Consider the following 20,675-nt stretch of genomic DNA (forward strand, 5'->3'; position numbering starts at 1 on the left):
CTTTGGTGTTGGTATTAATGCGAAATAGTTGTCAAATCAAATATTTTGCAAAATAATGCAATTTGAACTAAAACTAAAGGTACATCTACAACAAACATATATCCAAAGTTTCACGGTTCTACGTCAACTAAAAAATGTAGAAAACTGCACGAAAAGTAACGGCGACCAAAAATCGTTCACCTTTTGCGCTAAGGAGAAAATGACATCACATAAGGCGCTTGCGTCGAAAAAATGCATTGTTTAGATAGGAGAAGGCGCCTTTTTTTGCAGATATTGAATAGTTTCAAACATAGGAGATAATCCACAGATTACGTTACCGTAAAGGTCAGGACAGGGTTTTGCATCACAGAAAAATTTGTCATTGTGACGTCACGAATCTAAGGCTTATTTGTCCCTAATTAGCGGAAGACCATAGGGTATAGCAGAAACGACATAACTGTGAGTGGACTTGAAATCTGGTACAAGCAATCACAAGGGTTTCTACACCAACATACTAAAAAGTTAACCCGATACCACTTCATTAACCTTCTCTTAATCGACGACAAACATTTGTTTATGACGTGACAATTACATTTTAAGTCGATTTTAATCAGTTCTCAAATATTTTAAAGAGCCCCTCGACAATCGAGCCCATTCTCAACAAAATCCAAAGTATTTCTCTTGGAAATCGTTAATAACGTATCTCATTTTGCGCTCAGTAGGCGCGTTGGTCGTGCCCTATGTAAAAAGAGGTTGCACGACTGTCATTTGCTGTGCTTGCCTTCAAATGATTTGAAATTTTCAACAAGTTAACTAGATTGCAGACGGAGATGACCTGTCGAAACAGTTGTCGTTTAAGTCTAGTCGTTTTTCGAATATTAAACCACGCAGTTAATACCGTAGCGCAGTAGGCGCACAGACACTACAAACGCCCATCTTAACCCTAACTATCTGTGGCGCTATAAGTTCAAGCCTTTACGAGAGGTTGCCATTGTAGGGTCGCGAAATGGAAGTTTTTGAGAGGCTTCCATCGCCGAAGACCCGACTTCAACACCGATGGTCTGTTTTTGGACCTCAGTTCGGCCTGAGATCAAAACAGAGATCTGGAACCGAACACCGTGATCTGTGCTGATCTATGAGACCAATAACCATCATCTGTGAGATCACATCGAAAACCACGATCTGTTTATTTGAGAAAAGAGTCGCAAATTAATAGACCGATATCAAATCGATTGTCAAGGAAGGGGCTCTTCTTTTTTAAAAATAAAAATCGACGTAAAATATAGTTGTTACGTCACAAACGAAAGTTTGTCGTCGATTAAAAGAGGGTTAATGAAGTAGTATCGGGTTACCTTTTTAGTATGTTGGTATAACACCCTGGTGGTTATTTGTTCCAAATTTCAAGTCCCTGCGATGTTTCCTTCATGGCCTTCATTTCTTTGGGGCTTGTTTATCGCCAACGTCGCTAAAGCGTGTTAACGTCGGTTGACGTTTTGATGATTTTTGAAAGAAATAGTTGGATTCCGTTGAGAATTGAATCGGTTATCAATGAAGGGCTCTTCTTTAAAATATTCCCATACTGGTCAAAACAGTGTGTGTCATCTGTCTGCAGCTCAATGAACATGCCTCTTTTGCTTCTACATTTGTCCTTATTCTTATTTAAATTGAATTGAAACAAAAATATAAATGAAAGCATGGAGCCAATTCTGTTTGCATACAAATGGCCACTGTTTTGATGTCTCATCAGTGCAGCTTGATGTGACTATAGATGATTTTATCAGCCAAACGGCCTAGCAAAGACTTCCACTTTGTGGTGACTATACAAATGCTGCCATCCGTTGGGCACCAAATTAGATGCAACCATGTGGAGAAAACAAGGTGGAAATACTATGGCCATAATAAATCATATATGAAGCCAATAATATGAATTCTATAAGCTGCATACAGATGGCCATTGTACATGTTGATAATAAAGTAAAACATCTTGCCACAACCATGTACCTGACATAAAACACTGCATTGACACAATGCACATTAGTACCAACCCATGAACTTTCACCATGTCCACATCATGATCCTCACCATCCAAACCAGTAGGGTTTACACACATTCAACAACAATTAATATTAACAGGTATTAAACAAGCCTCATCACATAAATATTGTAATTGCAATGTTTCAGTAGCAGAGTTCATGCAATGTGCCTGCAGCAATGTATGTGGCATCATTCTAAAAGTGGTGGGTGATGCAGTAGCGGATGTAGGGAGGGCGTTTGGGTGTCATAACACCCCCTCAGCATTTTGCTATATTGTTTTGAGGGATGTAAAACTGCGGTTAGTATTACGCAACGCAGGAGCGTACACTTCGGCCCAGTGTTCGTCTCCTCAATTTCTTTGTTTACCAGTCGCGCCCGCGCGGCGATGACCGCTTTCGAGACAATTGTTTGCCGTGTCGTTGGTACTCGAAAACCGTTTTTGAAATAATAATTTCTGCAGCAGTTTCAATACAACAACTGCAAAAGTTATGTTGTTTATTGTCACAACACACAGAAATCAACATAAATTACATGAAAATGGCTTTAAACAACCACCAGAAACAAAAATGAAGCGATCCTTTTACGATGCGCTTCTGCTTCTGACGAAACTGTAAAGTTCCCCTCAACCTGTAGTAAAGCTTGCAAAATGCTCGGAAACAACTTTAAAAATTTTATGATTGCCGTGTGGCGCTTTACCCATCTGGTTTGACACATTGGTCAGTTTAGCAGACTTCATACTTGGGTCATCAGCAAACTTTTGTCGGATCGTCAATTCCAAAACTAACCGACGTTTGGTAGAAAGCCTAAAAAAGTTGATGACGTCTGACATCATCTTTAATGCGTGGCGTATGTCCCGGACTGTACACGAACGCATCAAAGCAAGATTAAGACAGTGTGAGGAGCAGTGTGTGTACAGTGCCAGTGGATATTTCTTGGAAATCAAAGCCTGAACACCACGAAATCGCCCAGACATATTTGCTGCGCAAGCCATTCAAATTTATCCCCCAACCAGACATTCTCCAGATAAGCCTCGCTCGCGACAACTTCCTGCGATTCGTATATTGTCCTGAATCCAATTTCACGCAACGAAGACGAAAATAGTTTGGCGCTAAGGGTTGTTTTTCGTAACCGCCAGATACCTATTTTAGCCTAAGCCAAACGCGATAATTGGCATGACCTGTTTTTGCAACTTACCACAAGTTTCTTCTCCACTTTCACCAAAAACATACAAATTTCTTTGGATTCCATCACGCTCGTAAGTTATCTGCATTCCATTTGCATTTCCAATCTTTTCAGGCGTCATGTAAACATTGATCAAAAGCTTGAAATAAAATGTATTGGCAATAAGGAAAACATTTTATCGTTTATAACAAAAAGATAAATTTTCAAATTTAATCAGTTTTACAGCTTAAAATTGGATTAAGTGACAATCTAACAGCATGTTGAAAACTTGAGTAGTGCATACATTTGCCAATTTTACAAATAATTTTGTGAAATTATAGGCAGTAATGAGATGCAACTGCAGTGTGGCCGGCAGGTTTTAAGTGTCATTAAACCAGAAGAGGGTTGTTGGGTCAATGGCAGCAAAATGAAATGTAAGTTGGGAACAGAAAAGGTAACATGTCTACAGAAACAATACTGCTAATCTGATACCTATTATTGCCTGACTAGGAAGGGAACAAGACTGTTACCAGATAAGCTGCAATTATGAAAGGTTGATGCAAAACATTTAATGGCAATCAGTTAAATAAAAAATTGGCAATTACTGTGATTATCATAACAAATTAATCAACTTAGATAAGGATTATAAACAAGATGACCACATTTAGGTAAAAACTAAGCATGTATATCAAAAATATAGATGCTTCTAGTTAATTAGATAAGCACATTTGTATTTTACCGATACAGCTTTCAAAAAAGGCACAAATCTTAGAAATAAGCATGATGAGACAATGCTGATTATATACAATGTCAAGATTCAAATCACTGAAAATTGGATTGAAAAGGGGGTGCCGATTTGTTCAATCTTCAGTTTGTATATGTAAGAAAATGCAGTTACGTAAGAAATGCAGTTGTGTACTACTAGAAGGCTGCAATCCAAATTGACAGTTTATAGTTTTATGTTATAGTATATATGCCAACTATATTCATTTAAAAAATACACAGAAAAAGTTTACCTTAATTTGTTTTAATCAGATATATGTGTAACTATATAGATTTCCCACCGACAAATGTGTTTGGTTTTGGGGTCATTGCACTACACGTTTTAGTAAAGGGCGCATATTGGTATTTCTAAGAAAATATGGTGGCGGGAAATGCCCACTGTGTAGACCTCTGTCACAATGAAAAGGGTACGTCACAGAGCAAACTTTGAAGAATATTAGGTCACTGTGTAAGTCACAAGACCCATCAATGGTCCTTGGGAAACAAGCGCAACAGTCGCCGTTTGCATTATTGCAAAAGGCCGTGAAAACAGGATTTCTCCGATTTAATACCCTAAAGAGTAATATAGGTCCTAAAGAGTGATTCTAGCTCTAACCGAGTTTATTGCAAAATTAAGTGTTGGAAATTGAGTTCCTGCAACTATGTAGATGTGCATGTTTAATTTTAATCTTTATTGTTTGCTCTTGTTTTATGTTACATCTCCACGTCATTCATAGTGACGAAACAATGACCACTATGCGTAACACTTCGTTTCGAATGACATTGTTTCTTGGTAGTGATTAGTTTGCTTGTTTGCTGCGTGCTTGAAGGGTGAAATAGTTTTTGTCAGTAAAATTGTTTATTTACCCCTTACAGGAGACAATTTGGGCTTAAATAGTAATGTCATTTGAATAAGCTGTTATTTGAAAACGTGACCTGATGAAAAACAGTTGGTGAGTGCTTGTTAGCATTTATTTTTCTTGGCTGTGTTGTGATCATGAACTTTTTATAGAAAACCGTCGTTACACAGTGAATTTAATACACCGGGAAAAGGAAACGGCGCGTTTCAAAAAAGCAGGCTACCCTTTATGAGACTTGGCCCTCGCAGGCCGGGCGTTCAGAGTCTACATAAAGAAGTTTTCAACTGTTTCTAACTGAAGAAGGTTGGATTATATTGTAGCAGCAAATCACTATGGAAGAAAATAGGGAAGAACAGTTCCAAGCGTTGCAGCGTTCTTTACAGGAATCGTATATCCGTACAGAACGTTTAATGGTTAGCCCAGAAAACTTGTCTGCGGTCCTAAGCTCTGTACAAGTTACAAACGAAAGATACAAGCTTCTTGTGGATCATTTGAACGTGGATGACATTGATGAGTCTTCACGGGATTTAATTAGACGACTGGCTGCTGAAAAACGGGAGTTTGACGTCCGGGTTGATGATTGGACAGACAAAATCCGGTCTGCATCACCTTTGCTTTTCGCCAGGACTTCAAACAAATCCTCAGGAAGTAGAGCTTCAAGTTGTCCTTCATCGGCAAGTAAGAGTTCGAGCGTGAAGAGAACCGAGGCTCGAATTAAGGCGGAGATAGCTCGCGCAAAGCTTCGCCAGACGAAAGAAAGGCAGAAGGAAGAAGAAGTACGGCGCGCTGAGGAGCAGAAGATGCGAGAAAAAGAGAGAAAATTAAGAAACGACGCTGAAGTAAGTGAAGCGCAACGTGAAGCCGAGTTGGCTGAAATTGAAGCCCGTTGCTGGGAAGATGGATTTGGACAAGATGACGTTTGCTCCCCCTCGCCGATGCAGGTTTTGCAAACAGCGGTTGAGCGTCCAAACCATTCTCCGAATTTTGAAATGCAAGACCCTTCAAAAGTAAGTCGTTTGCCTGATGCTGGCAATAATTTTCAATGTGACCTAAAACCTACGGAATTTCCCGCCCGTGTACATGAAGCGCGTTGCAGCTTGGACGAACGTTTTCTGCCTCGTCCGAAAATAATGACTTTCAATGGTGATCCCATGGAATATTGGACGTTCATTCGTAACTTCGAAGCACATGTTGCTACTAGGGTTCATTCAGAAGAGTTGCGTTTGGTTTATCTACTGCAACATTGTGATGATAAAGTGCGATTAAAAATTGATCACTTAACAAAAAGACCTGTCGAGGGTTACCGCCAGGCCCGTCAAAAGCTTTTTCAGGAGTACGGACAGCCCCACATAATTGCGAATGCTTGTGAGCAGCTTCTCAAGAAGAGTCCTCGTTTAAAGGGTGATCAACCCGAAAGGCTGATGCAATTTGCAGACCTGCTGGAAAAGTGCCTTTCTACGTTGGATGACATCAATGAATATGCGGGTTTGAACTCACTCGATACGATGTTGCAGCTGATTGATAAGTTGCCTTACCGCTTACAGGAACGGTGGATTGAACGATCGGTTGAAGTTCTTCATCAAACCGGTCGCGAAGCCATGTTTAAACATTTTGTTCAGTTCGTTTTGGAACGTGCCGAGGTGGAGAATTCTCTTTACGGTTGTAGGATTATGGGATCTAGACGTGACAAGGAGTTCGTTCAGCTTCTAAGAAAGACCAAAGCAGTTGCGTACGCTGTTAACCCGATAGAAGTTCAGCAGCGTCCAATGGAAAGGTCATCGCCCTCCGATTCCTGTCAGTTCTGCGGAAAATTACATGACTTAGCAAAGTGCTTTGACTTCAGGCGCAAAACGTACTCCGAACGAATAGAGTTCGTTAGCCGAAAAAAATTGTGCTTCAGATGTCTTGCTCCGGGACATCGCGTTCGAAGATGCAAGGCACAGACCGCTTGCGAGGAAAAGAGTTGTTTGAGTCACTACCATCATACCTTGTTGCACAAGTGCGTCCCCAATGTGAGGCCGGAGACTCCAGCATCGCCACTACCAGAGAAGGTTGCTTCCTGCTCAGTGATAACCCCTTCCAGTGGCGAAGATTGTTCCGGCGACGTGTATCAGTGCGTAGTTCCGGTCCAAGTAAAATACAAGGGCCGAAAGGTTTTGACTTACGCGTTTTTGGATATTGGATCTACTGGAACCTTTTGTAACCAAAGGTTGATCGACACTTTGGGTATGGAAGGTGAAGCAAAGGAGATTGTTCTGCAAACCCTCACCGATGACGCTAGAGAGCATGCGGGTGTTTCAGTGAGTTTCTCTGTTTCCCCTGTGGGCGGTGGAGAGGAGATAGTTCTCCAGAAGGTGATATCCGTTGAGGAGATTCCAGTACGACCCAATCCTGTTTTAACTCCCAAAGATCTGTTTGGCATACCACATTTACGCAACATAAATTTTCCATCGATCGAGGGAGGTACTGTAACACTTTTAATTGGTTTGGATAATCCAGACGCGCTGTTCATCCAGGAAATGCGTCGAGGTCCAAAGGGAAAGCCGTTTGCTGTCAAAACACCTTTTGGATGGACACTGTTTGGTCCGTCACTGTTTCCGTCTGCTTCATCGAAATGTCCGGTGAACTTTATTAAATCACGTGATAGTTGTTTACAGAAGCAGATATCTAGCCTGTGGGAGACGGATTTCGGAAACGAAACTACCGTGCTGGATTTTCCCACGTCCCGGGAAGATAGGAAAGCGTACGAGATTATGCGAAGCAACGTGAAGAGCGTGGAAGGTCACTACGAGCTGCCGTTACTTTGGAGAGAGAGCTCTGTCTGTTTGCCGGATAACAAGCCCATGGCTGGACGGCGATTGGAATACCTGAAGAAACGTTTGGGGAGAGATGACCGACTCAAGGAAAAGTACGTGGCTACTATGCAATCCTATATTGACAATGGGTACGCAAGAGAAGTACCCAAAGACGAAGTTCATTCATGTAATGGTGTTTGTTGGTACTTACCACATCACCCTGTTCTTCATCCCCGTAAACCAGACAAGGTTCGTGTGGTTTTTGATTGTGCTGCGAAATATTAGGGGGTTTCCCTCAATGATGTACTAATGCAGGGCCCGGATCTTGTAAATAATTTGGTGGGTGTTTTAACTCGATTTCGCAGAGAAAGGTTCGCATTGGTGTCCGATATAGAGTCAATGTTCCACCAGATTCGTGTTACACGAAAGGATAGAAATGCTTTGAGATTTTTGTGGTGGCCCGATGGTAATTTAGCCAAGGAACCCACGGAACACCAAATGACTGTGCATCTGTTTGGGGCGACTTCATCGCCAAGTTGCGCGAGTTTTTGCTTGAAGCAAACGGCTATTGATTTTGGCCACAACTTCGATACACATGCATCCTCGGTGGTAAGAAGGAATTTTTACGTGGATGACTGTTTAACCTCAGTTGCGTCAACAGCGGAAGGAATTCGATTGACGAAGCAGCTCTCGGATCTACTTTCTCACGGAGGGTTTCATTTAACTAAATGGCTCAGTAACAACCCGTCGATTCTGTCTGAGATTCCCGAAGAGGAAAGGTCAAAGGTCGTGCGGAACAGAAGGTTCGGCGATGACGTCACAGAAAGAGTGCTTGGTGTGCACTGGGATGTGGAAGAGGATACATTTGGATTTAAGATCAATCTTCCCGAAACACCGATGACGCGTCGAGGGATCCTTTCTGCCTTGAGTTCACTGTACGACCCTCTTGGGTTTGTTGCGCCTTGTACATTAGGAGCCAAACTATTACTTCAAGGCTTGTGTAAACGTGGACTCGGCTGGGATGATTGCATCTTGGAATCAGAAGCCACGCAGTGGAAGAATTGGCTAAGTCGTTTGCCAAAACTTCATGACCTGCGAATTCCTCGGTGTTTTAAGCCGTTAGGTTTCGGTGAGGTGAAATGTTGGGAATTGCATCACTTTGCGGATGCTTCATCCGTTGCCTACGGAGCCGTGTGTTACCTGAGGTTAGTCAACGTTGATTCGCGTGTTCACTGTGTGTTTCTTGTTGGCAAGTGTCGTTTGGCACCGCTAAAAACGGTGTCGATTCCTAGACTGGAAATTACTGCCGCAGGGTTGTCCGTGAAGCTTGATGTAATGATGCGGCGAGAATTTGATTTTGGGACATGTCGGTCTGTGTTTTGGACCGACTCCACAGCTGTGCTCCAGAGCATTATCAATTCGAAGAAGCGATTTCCTACATTTGTTGCCAATCGAATTGCAAAGATTGAAAGGCAAAGTGATTTATCAAGTTGGAGACACGTTCCATCGAAGCTCAATCCTGCGGACGAAGCTTCCCGAGGGTTGACGGTAGAAACGTTGGTAACGTCAGGGCGCTGGTTACACGGCCCCAAGTTCTTGTTGGAGTCCGAGGATCACTGGCCTGTCAGCCCTATCGCACTACCAGACTTAACTGCTGAGTTCGTCTCCGAAAAAAAAACGGAGGTGTCCATTCATTTGATTGTGGAAAAGCAATCCATTGTTGACCGGATTATTAATCGATATTCTTCTCTACATCCCGACGAGCCGCCGTTTGCACATGTCGGCGTTGACTACTTTGGCCCCTTTCCTGTTAGGCAGGGGCGAAACATCGTCAAACGGTACGGAGCAGTGTTCACCTGTCTAACAGTACGGGCTGTTCATATTGAAGTTGCTCACAGCCTTTCAACTGACTCATTTATCGACGCGCTTCGTCGATTTGTTGGTCGTCGTGGAAATCCAGTCCACATTTACTCCGACAACGGAACAAATTTCGTTGGTGCGGAACGGATTTTGAGGGAATAGTTGCAGTCGTGGAACTGTTCACAGATCGATGAGTACCTGAAGCAGAAAAACATTCGTTGGTCGTTCAATCCTCCGACCGCCAGTCATATGGGTGGTGCGTGGGAAAGAATGGTACGGTCCATCCGACGAATCCTGACGTCTTTGATGACTCAGCAAGTTGTCTCTGACGAGACATTGGCTGCGCTATTCGTCGAGGTCGAGTCCATAATTAATTCGCGTCCTCTTGTTCCGGTGACGTTTGACCCTCGAGATGACGAACCTATCACACCCAACCATCTATTGCTAATGAGATCGAATGCGAGCCTACCTCCCGGTTTGTTCGATAAAAAGGACTGCTACGTGCGGCGCCGTAGGGCGCAGGTCCAATACTTGGTGAACCAATTCTGGATTCGCTGGGTACGGGAATATTTACCAAATATCATCTCCAGACAGAAGTGGTTCCAGAAGAAGAGAGACCTTCAGGTCAATGATGTGGTTCTCATTGTGGATGATTCACAGCCACGGTCTAAGTGGTTGATGGGTCGACTTGCGGATACGTTCCCCGATAAAATTGGAACTGTGCGCTCGGTGCTCGTGCAAACGCGACACAACCGTGTCAAACGACCGATTGCAAAACTATGTTTGATTGTCGCCGCGAATAGCGATGTTTAATGTGCTGAACTATTCATGATTCGTTATTTCGTTGTTGAATGTTCGATGTTTGTGTTGCGAAATGTATTTCCTGGGTCATACATTTGGGTGGGGGTATGTTACATCTCCACGTCATTCATAGTGACGAAACAATGACCACTATGCGTAACACTTCGTTTCGAATGACATTGTTTCTTGGTAGTGATTAGTTTGCTTGTTTGCTGCGTGCTTGAAGGGTGAAATAGTTTTTGTCAGTAAAATTGTTTATTTACCCCTTACAGGAGACAATTTGGGCTTAAATAGTAATGTCATTTGAATAAGCTGTTATTTGAAAACGTGACCTGATGAAAAACAGTTGGTGAGTGCTTGTTAGCATTTATTTTTCTTGGCTGTGTTGTGATCATGAACTTTTTATAGAAAACCGTCGTTACACAGTGAATTTAATACACCGGGAAAAGGAAACGGCGCGTTTCAAAAAAGCAGGCTACCCTTTATGAGACTTGGCCCTCGCAGGCCGGGCGTTCAGAGTCTACATTTTATGTTTGTTGTTTTTAGTGTACTGATGATGGCCTAAGGGCTAAATGTATATATTCTTACGATTAGGCGTCTTGGTTCATTTTAGAATAACTATAAATGATTCTTTGCCTAAGCAGTGTATATAGCATTAGATTGTGACTGGTGGTGTAGCACCACGCATGTTTCCCAACTTAATTCTTCACACATTTGAAACAGAGACGGACCGAAGGCTGCAGATGGAGTTGGGCTTTCCTGCAGAACTCGCAGACTTCTGGCATCGGTCTCGACGACAAACCTTTTTTTACATTGTAACTTGTTAAATTATTCTCTATCATTTTACCCTGCCACCATGGGCGTCCGCAGGCCTACCGAGTTGCTCAGTGACATGTGCTTCTGTGTGTCATACCACGCTAGACTTTCTTCGACAAGGTTATTAATACCATACATTTCCTTTACAGATAGAACGATGTGTTTAAATTCCTCTCTTTCCGCATTTCTTTAGAGTGTAATTTGAAAATGTTAAAAGGTTTGTTGCTATCACCAAAGCGAATCTCTAGAGATTGGATCAAGGAATCCATGTACGGTATAAAGGTGGTACGGCGATAATATTCTTCAATGGTGCCTTCTACATTCGGCCGATGGATCTGGCGTGCACATCGCCTGGGTACAGTTAAGTCGATACCAAGTTTAACTTTTTACCTCGGGGATGATATCCTCTGAGAACACACACTCGACACCCTCTCTGTGATTTCGGAAAGCTTTTAACAACAGGTCAATGTGATTTCGGACCCCCATCATGTCCATGTCAACTGTTGGGTAACTGGCTCCAGCATTGCCAAGTACTTCGCAATGATTTTTAGACAGACAAGAAACAATTTGGTTCCTGCTGTACACTTAAGTTGATGTGCCGTCTGGCGCGTAGGCTACTTTGTGACTCATGCTGGTTTGTCTCAAGTTGCTCCAGTTGTGTATAGATTGCACAAAAGTTCTCTTAAAACATACGAATGCTTTTGTTCTTTGCACTCCATCTGGTTTCACACAATAAAGGAACATTTGAAACCAGTCTCCTGCGCTTTGGACTTTAACGGAAAAAAATTATGATAGACTTCACAGTCCCAGTTGTGTGGCTTACATCTGTGACGGAATTTAAATCATAAACAACCAAATTCAGTCGATGTGCAGAGCAGTGCACAAAAGTGGCTTTGGGGTAGATGCTTCTGATACGGGCCTGAACACCGTTGTCTATTCCTGCCATTGCTGAGCAACCAGCGTAGCCTTGGCCATGAAGTTTGTTCAGATCAAGACCAAATTTTCACTGTGTCTGTTGTTACATCTGATGAGATTCGTATGTGTAAACCCATTTATTTTGCCATATCGGGATTGGCAAGAATGAGTAGCACTGTCAGATGATTTTTCTTCTGAAATACCGTTTCTGAACGGCGATGTGACGATGATATTGCCCCTCCCCCCCTGCTTTGTTTCCTGCGGACGCCCATGCCTGCCACCCAACTAGTCTTTGTCACTTAACTAAGCAATTGGCATGCAGTAGATTCTATCGGTTATAAGTTACTCACTCAGTCACTATAACGCGCTTGGGACAATTTAAAGTTACGCCACCTGATTTTGCAAACGTGTGTTTCAATCAATAAATAAGTCTGCTCTCGGAGTCGAATTTAATATTAACAGCAAGAACACGCAAGCAGACTTTAGATTCAGCACAGCAGTCGATCGGAAATCAGTTGGTACGCTGCAGTGGTCGACCTGTTCTTTGCCGTGTCAGACGCCTCTTGACCGAAAAGTTAGTGTTGGCTTAAAGTGCATGTTACACGGAAAAATAAAACACAATAATAATTAAACTTGGAGACGGTCACAACTTTAAAACATTTTTCCCGAAAAAAGTAGCTTGATACGGCGACTGGTTTCTGAGATGCTGCTGATCAAAGTTACGTTTTAAGCGTTGCGACCGTAATCGTGCGAAAGCGAGATTATTGAAATATGAATCTGACGTGTAAACGTCTTTTTTCGTTTTGTTTTTCACACGATTTATTTCTTTTTGTATCAACACTTCACCTTCACTTTAACTCACATGTTTTTGTTTATTTTCACACTCACCTTTTATAATGTATTTGTAATTATTTCGCGATTTTACTCGTTTTTATACGCCCGGGCAGTCACGCTTGCGTGGCAAACGTGGGCAGTAATGATTGGTTTAAGTGCTGGCGGCAGAAATAATAAGCGAAAAGCCAGGGAGTTCTCTGGTGGTGGCGAGATGAAAACACTTGTTGTCGAACGCTATGTGGAGTGGAAAGTCCTTTTTGTTATAGAACAACCGTTGTTTTATTCGAACTTTTACCATTTTACCTATATAGCGTTTCTATTTTATTATACAAAAGTAGCCACCTTGGTCGTGTGACTCCAGGTCTTTGCGATAGGCCGTCAGTGCGGAGTAGCCTGGGCATTAGTTCTTCTGGTAAAAAACAACAAATATACACCCTTTGTTTAAAAAAGATTGTGATTTTTGCCTTTTTCACCACTCTAAGTGTTCGACACGCGACGCCACTGTTCGACACGGGCGGCGTGTAAAAATGTTAAGTTACCGATATACAGTACCATGAACGCACCAATGCCATTATTATCTATCAAAGACAATAAATTGAATTACTATAATAACTTAATTAACATATTGGCATATCGGTCACGCCATTCCTACAACATTCACATCGATCTTACTAGTGTTCTTTTTTTCGAAGATTGGCATGTAGATGCTGGTGGCAGAAGGGGTTTAAAGACGTTTAATTGGTGCCAGTATGAAGTCGTTTAATTGCAAACCGCAAACAGTTATTTGGAGAGAAATCTGTATTTTCGAGTCACTATACAACAGCATTGAACTGAACGGTTAACCAATTTTCAATACCCGGACCCGCCCGGATATTCTGCTTAATTTTACCGGATAGTTGGTAAAGCATTTTTGTCCTAAAAAAGGACAAAAATTTCGCAAATTACACGTTTTGGGAATCAGTCTGTGATACCCGCCGACTTCCGATTTTTCTGTTGTTTGTTGTTAAGGTTTTTCGTGACGTGTTATACCATATTAATAAATGCCCATGTTTATTTGTTCCACTAATGAAATGCTAACCTTAACATAGCATTCTGTTTGGCAATTAAACATTTTTGCCATACTGATGAAATACACGAATCGGAGTTAACCAACTGGCGGATCAAATTATCCGGCCGGATTTGATTAATAACTATCCGGATCCGGCCGGGCCAGATAATTTGGAACTGGGAACATCGCTACCATTTACCAAAGAGGAGAACTGTTACCGAACACGTGGCATTGCTGTGGCATAGTTGCGAAACAAGTACCATTTTTCGTTCAATTGGACCTATTTAAAGAGACATATCAGCCTACAACAATGCAAGGTTTTTAATTATTTTGTCGCTATTTCAACGTGCATTCTAAACTTATGTAAGTACAAGAATCCTGTAATTGAAATAAGCCTGGCCATTCTCATGCGTTTTAGTTACGAGATACAACATTCTTACTATTCGACACGCACGACAATTTTTCTCAAGATGTTCGACACGCAATAACAAATCGACGCCCTGCCCAGACAGATGTCATCAGCCCTTGGTCCTCAGTTTACGTCCAAGTTGTGGACCACCATTGGCCAACTGCTGGGTATTCACCTTCACCGCACCACAGCTTTTCACCCACAAGCGAACAGCCTGATGCAGAGCTTTCATCGCCAATTGAAGAGTGCACGAATGTCTTGACTAACCGACTCCAATTAGTTGGACAATTTACCTTGGGTGTTGCTTGGTGTTTGCACTGCCCCCAAAGATCACCTGGAAGCCTCTTCTGTAGAGCTTGTGTATATCACCGCTTTAACAGTTTCTGGAGACATTTTTGCCCATGAAGGTGACTCTACCGCCAAGTTTTGCCGTTGTTACGGAATACCCTGTGACAAATTTTGCCGCAGCTGATGTCAAAATAACCTTCGGGCGTCTGTCCCTTCTTCATTGAAGACCAACCCATATGTATTTGTTCCCCGTGACATTTATCCACCTGCACTAACCAGGCCATACGATGGCCTGTACAAGGTTCTCCAAGCGTCAGACAAAACGTTCATTTTGGATATGGGACGCCGTACACAAACGATTTCGATCTTAAGCCGCCCCATGCTGACCAAACTATGCCAGTTCCGGTTGCAATATCTCCAGCGAGAGGAACGATCGAACTACAGTGTTCGCCTGAGTATCGAAGCGTGTCATAGCCCTTTTCTTGTGTCACAGTTTTATATGCGCGTGTTTTGTGTTGGTTGCTCTTGTTTACTTCATGAAACTCTCGCAATAAAGCATTAACCTTTGTAATCCCTTGCTTCACTAAATGACCTCTAATTGCACAGGAATATAATAGACCTAACTACTGAAAATGTCAATGTATATTAATGGCAAAATAGTTCAAGTAACAATATAAACTGTCATTAAGTGAAATAGATTAGAGGTTGTCGCCACACAACACATGTATATACTATAAAAGGCCCAAAGCGTATGACTATATTATGACCGAGAGTTAAAACCAAAGTCATTGTAATCACGCGTTCAACGCATGTCCAAGTTGTGATGTCCAATAAAACGACATGGGAAAAAAGAAGAACTCATTTCCGGTTTAGGTCAATTCCTGACCGGACAATTTAATAGGAAAAACCTGCCGAGCTGGTGGCAGGTGAAAAAATTGTAGCCGGTAGAAGCAGCCACATTATAGATGTGGTATAAACCATGTAATTTGGGCAATGAAGTCATATAGGTAACTTAGGCAACCAAACTAACTATGTAAATCAAGTTAAAATAATTACAGGCATTTCTTTGGCAAATAATAAATAAGGTTAATTTAAACACAAGTACTTCTTTCGCAAATGATAAATAAAGCTAAAATAAACATAACTACTTTTAGTTATTCTGAAAACAAAGTCTACCTATACATAAATAACCTATTAGGGCAGTTAGTTAATTAGGCTATATAAATAACTGACGTAATCGACCAAATCGATCAACTTCAGGTTGCATTCAAGTTGCGCAACAACTCCAAATAAGGTATCAATACGTGTGGCCAACCGCAGACTATATAAGCAGAGCGACTAGCGCCTGCAAAATCAGTGTGTTTTAACTGTTGCTGTGTAAGGGTCTAGGCTGTTGGTTCTGCTTTAGTACACTGTATAGGAGCCCCAATTGTACTGTACTTGGATTTATTCGTTGGATTATATCAATAAATGGATTTATGAACAACTTTGGACTGGCTTGAAGCTTGGTGGATGTATGTGCTTAGTCAGGAGTTAGACTATTTAGAAGACGCACAGACTTGTGTAAAGGAGTTCTTTAACTCCAAAAGTAAACCTTGAGATAGAGAAGGCAAGTTGCCTACGAGGCCGAGTTGCCATTGAGACTTAGTCGGATCGGATCCCTTGGGGTGCGAGGCCGAGACGCAGTCGTACCCCACGGTCACCAAGCGGGGACATACCCCGACAACTGGTAAACCGACAAGGTCAAACTTAATAAACAATTGTTTCCAATAGAATAGAAACTTTGCACTAATCAGATAAACTCAGCAATGAATATGATATTATGGGTACATTTGACACATTTATGTCAAGTTTAGAATTATATGTAAGTTTAGAATTATATATCAAGTTTAGAATTATATATATTTAGAAGTCGAAAATGCTATATCTAAAACAACTCAGTAAGTAATATGTTTGCTTACCTTAACAGGAATCGAGTCCTTTGGATTTGTGTCACTGTATTTTAAGAAATATTGCAGACATCCCTCTTGTTCCTTAAGCACGAATTTTCGTCTTTGATACCTATAACACACATACATTTATTTCTGAAAAAAAAAACTGTTTATTATTAAATTGCTTAAATTGATCACAAATTCGTTCCAAGAAATAGACAACACACTTTTTAACTCCTTATTACTCTGGACCTACACAACCTAAAGTATAAGGGTCGAATATTGTAAAAACTACACATACAAAATGTAAGTCAGACAGTATTCTGCAAACCTTTTTCATAAAGATCATTGCACATGTCAGGGTAGAGATGTATAATACCTATGTAAGCATAAATTTTTACCTATTGGTGTGCTTTGCTCGTTTAAACAGCGTTCCAAACTTGTTGCCTTGGTTGTAACCTGATTGTCGAGACACATTTTTAAATTCTAATCTGTTGTACTTGGCAAGAATCCATTGTTCTTCAACAACAAAAACATAGTTTTTGAATGTCACTGAATGATTTTCCAGCAATCAGAACAAAGTTCAAAATTGATTACCTAATTTTTAGTGTTTATCAGAAAGTTTAAAATGATTTTTTGAAATACAATCTACCATGGAATAACAAATCTTTTCCTATGTTGTAACAAACAGGCATGATATTAAAGTTTCTTGAACAACAACCTCACCTCGTAAAATATTACAGTCATTAACATCAGGTCTGTGATAATAAAATGGTAGGTACTTTTCATAGTCCTGGTTCACAGTTTTGTTTCCATGATCACTCATAAAACTAATGGCGCTCTCTGTCCACCTATTATCAAATATTTTTATGAGCAACTACTTATGAAACTCATAATATTGCTATGATTTAATGAATTGTCAGTTTTCAGAAATAACTAAATTGTTTCTTTTTTGGATAAAGGCCATTTACTAAAATATGACCTTATGTTTGGGAATTTTGCAAAAAATTTCTCAGCAATTTAGTAATAAATTAATGTGACATCACAATAAACTATGAAAACACTCATATATTTTTAATTATTGCCATTTGCAAATTCCATAGCAATAACAGCAAAAGAAACTGTAAAGTGTAAATAGTACACAGAGTTTTGTGACCACCATAACCTTTATGTAAGCAACCTGAAAAAAATAAAGAGTACATATACAGTTAAAATTAACACATGCTGATTTTGATGAACACTTGTTTGTGTTCGTAATTTTTGCTATTTGTAGGCGATTGAATGATATTTACTTAAAAACCTGAGGTACCCATAATATCGGCATTGGCATTAGCGCCAATGCGCATTTCAGAAACACCCGAAAATCTTTTAACATTGGTCCTGCAAAATATAATAATATTTAAGAATTTTTATCTTTTTGCTGCAAAAATAAAAAGCACACTGACAAATAAAAACATAACAAATAATCTTTAGTGTCTGTCTACTGTTATTTTTTATGCGGTAAGACTAAAGACCCCATCTCTGTATTTCTATGTAAGAGAGTTTCTTGGTCGGGAAATACCCTTTTGGAAGTACGAGTATATGCATGGGTGCCAGTGATTTGGTTGAATGACCACATATGCCTAGCTTGTTGCCAGGTCTGTTTGGTATGTTTTATTTTCAGGGTTTTTAGTCAAGCAGTCAATTGGTAAAGGGTGCTGTTGAAAATCCGGTTGAAAAACTGCCAAAATGTTGAGATGGATATTGTGAAAAAATAAATCACAAAATAAATTTTCTGTTAGTCCCACCCACTGATCTCTATAAACACTGGATAGCGCAACTCCGCTCAAATTTATCTACTCAAAAGGTAGTAACCACCTCACGGACGGGCAAAAATGGATTTCCCTATTTCATGCGTGACTACTTAACTAAAGTTTTCACGAAGACTTTGCAATATTATAACTCTAATATTTAGTATATTTACGCAAAACGTTGTTACACACTAGGAGTATATTGTTTTTTGGTAGGTTTGCTTAAAAGACCGTGAATTTCGACACTTTCGGACTTGTGCAGCATTGCCGAAGCACGTGAAGAACGAAACCGCCATCTTGGAAGGTCCAACTTTGTGGTTTGCTAGCATTGTTACACGGTCAATTTGAAAGAGGGTAAATTGTGCGGTTGTTCAAAAAGCAAATAATAGGTGTGAAATATAAAGAAGGCTTCGCTGTTCACGCGTCAGTGCTCGTTGCGTAGAAAATTGTTTTCAAATGTGAATTTACATCCGCAAAGCTGTGGAATGCAGTGTTATGCTGTTATTGTTGAATGTAAGGGTGTGGCTAATAGTAATTAAAATTCAGTTTACTGGAAAATTAACTTTGGAGACCATTTTGGATTGATCCAAATCTTGTTGAACAACCGGAATACTGCCCGGAAAGTGTAGAGGACAGATAAAACAAACAAGACAAAGCACCTGTCCGGACAGAAATACAACAAAAGTATGGAATTCTTTTTTAAAACCTAATTAATACCTATACCGACACTGGTGCCAAAAGATAATTTCTAATTTGTAAGTAATCACCTTATCGCAGTAATATTTCATGCAATGGCATGATTGGCAGGATCGCCCCACTGCGCAGGTCCTTGCCTGGCGATCACAACTATCGTATCGCCATCATTAGGTTGGCAGGCCAGGCATTGCAGCCTAGCTGGATCAGCCACTTTTTCCTGACAAGTCGGAGCAAGATTTTAAAAATCAACGATAGCTGTGATCGCCAAGCAAGGACGTGCGCAGTGGGGCGATCCTGCCAATCATGCCATTGCATGAAATATTACTGCGTTATCTGATACGGTGGTAGAGATCCCCTACGTATATGTGAAGGTTGCCTGGCAAGTTGTACGCTTGCTCACCAGTGTATCTTGGCCACAATATACCCCGTGAAACCACTGAGCTTCTGTAGCTCAGTTGGTAGAGCGTTGGGCTTGGTTAGCCCAGGGTCGTGACTTCAAACCTCACCGGGAGCTTTATTTTTCAAATCCAACTTCGACTTGTCAGGAAAAAGTGGCTGATCCAGCTAGGCTGCAATACCATCTAATTTTTGAATTTTACTTTGTTGTGGATTTAGTTCAATTGCAAAAAAAATAGCAACAAAATGGCTGTTTTTCTTCTGAGAAGATGTGTTTTACAATTTACAGCTTCTTACTCATTAATTGACAGGAATTTTATGCTGTATTTCTATTAAAATAGTTTCGCCCGCGGGAAATGCCCGTCTCCTTTGTCATAGAGAAACTCAGTGATGTCACAAGGCAACCGGTGATGCATTGGGGTCAAATTTATGGTTGAATGTGCAGGGAGTCACATGCTGTTGCCAGAGCGATTTTCAAATATTTTCCCTTCTCAGTCAGCTAGTCATTTGGTGCTGTGAAAAAGTCAGTTGAAAAAGCATCAAAATGTTCAAGTGTTCATAGCTCAAAATTGAATAACAGAAGTATACCTTAATTTGTGATTTTATGTTAGGCCCGCCTCTTGTCTACGCATTCAGGTTAAAATTAGTTGCAGGATTGCTTCAAGCAACCCCCAGGGGGCATTTCGCCTCAAACCTCAATTTTTAGGGTTAAATTGTGAGACAGGGCCTAAAGTGCGTATGACACGGCCATTGCAACTTTGCGTAAAACTAAAGGAACATCTACAACATATACATACTTTCGACGTTTTCGGTTGTACGTCAACTAAAAAGTGTTTCAAACATGGAAGAATCTACAAATTACGTTGCCTTGAAGGTCAGGACAAAGTTTTACATCATACAAAAATATGTCACTGTGACGTCACAAACCAATGGCTTATTTGTCCCTGATGACACAACTCTGTACTTCGATAAGACGGGGATATGGTGCATTTCTTGCTCAGTGACATTACTTGACATCATTTTGGGTGTGATGTCATAACCTTAACCTTACCTTTGTGTTGACTTTAATTTGATGAATTTAACATTTGTAGTTACGAATTATATTGCGAAAAATACATAAGTGGTTGATTGTGGGAATTAATCAAATCATTTGTGACGCGAACTCATAGGTAACGCTTCTGCCAGACAAAAAGTGGTACTATGACAGAATACCTGTGTTGCATAATCAATCAATTTGGTCGTTTTTTGTCGGCGGTCTTTGCCAGCCTCAAATTTCAATTACTTATATACATTGCTGTGA

General features: G+C 40.8%; 2 protein-coding genes and 1 pseudogene across 7 annotated transcripts in view; 1 reads left to right on the forward strand and 2 right to left on the reverse strand.

Annotated features, from left to right (window-relative positions):
- The window catches only part of LOC145913637 (arf-GAP with dual PH domain-containing protein 1-like), a 39,521-nt gene that overhangs the window by 12,662 nt on the left and 6,184 nt on the right, over positions 1-20,675 (reverse strand). For 3 of the 6 annotated variants that reach the window (XM_083001364.1, XM_083001363.1, XM_083001362.1), the window contains exons 2-5: positions 17,220-17,344; positions 16,895-17,012; positions 16,524-16,623; positions 3,208-3,334 (exon numbers count right to left, since the gene is read on the reverse strand). In XM_083001364.1, coding sequence (XP_082857490.1) covers positions 3,208-3,334; positions 16,524-16,623; positions 16,895-17,012; positions 17,220-17,344 — 470 coding nt within the window. Of the gene's footprint in view, positions 1-3,207; positions 3,335-16,523; positions 16,624-16,894; positions 17,013-17,219; positions 17,345-17,785; positions 17,980-20,675 lie in introns of those variants that run through there. The other 3 variants (XM_083001366.1, XM_083001367.1, XM_083001365.1) reach the window with 3 other exon arrangements.
- On the forward strand, positions 5,129-10,264 carry LOC145913717 (uncharacterized). Its single transcript, XM_083001465.1, has 3 exons — positions 5,129-7,840; positions 7,907-9,583; positions 9,638-10,264. Exons 1-3 carry the CDS (start codon positions 5,129-5,131, stop codon positions 10,262-10,264), a joined length of 5,016 nt encoding a protein of 1,671 aa, XP_082857591.1.
- LOC145913718 (uncharacterized) lies at positions 10,889-12,014 on the reverse strand (annotated as a pseudogene).

The sequence above is a fragment of the Ascidia mentula genome, chromosome 9, assembly GCF_947561715.1.
Source record: "Ascidia mentula chromosome 9, kaAscMent1.1, whole genome shotgun sequence".
In the NCBI taxonomy this organism is placed as follows: domain Eukaryota; kingdom Metazoa; phylum Chordata; class Ascidiacea; order Phlebobranchia; family Ascidiidae; genus Ascidia; species Ascidia mentula.

Coding starts and splice junctions, on each gene's coding strand:
- LOC145913717 (XM_083001465.1), top strand. CDS start 5,129: ATGGAAGAAAATAGGGAAGAACAGTTCCAAGCGTTGCAGCGTTCTTTA. Junction 7,841..7,906: donor ATCCCCGTAAACCAGACAAG/GTTCGTGTGGTT, acceptor GTACTAATGCAG/GGCCCGGATCTTGTAAATAA. Junction 9,584..9,637: donor CCGACAACGGAACAAATTTC/GTTGGTGCGGAA, acceptor AACTGTTCACAG/ATCGATGAGTACCTGAAGCA.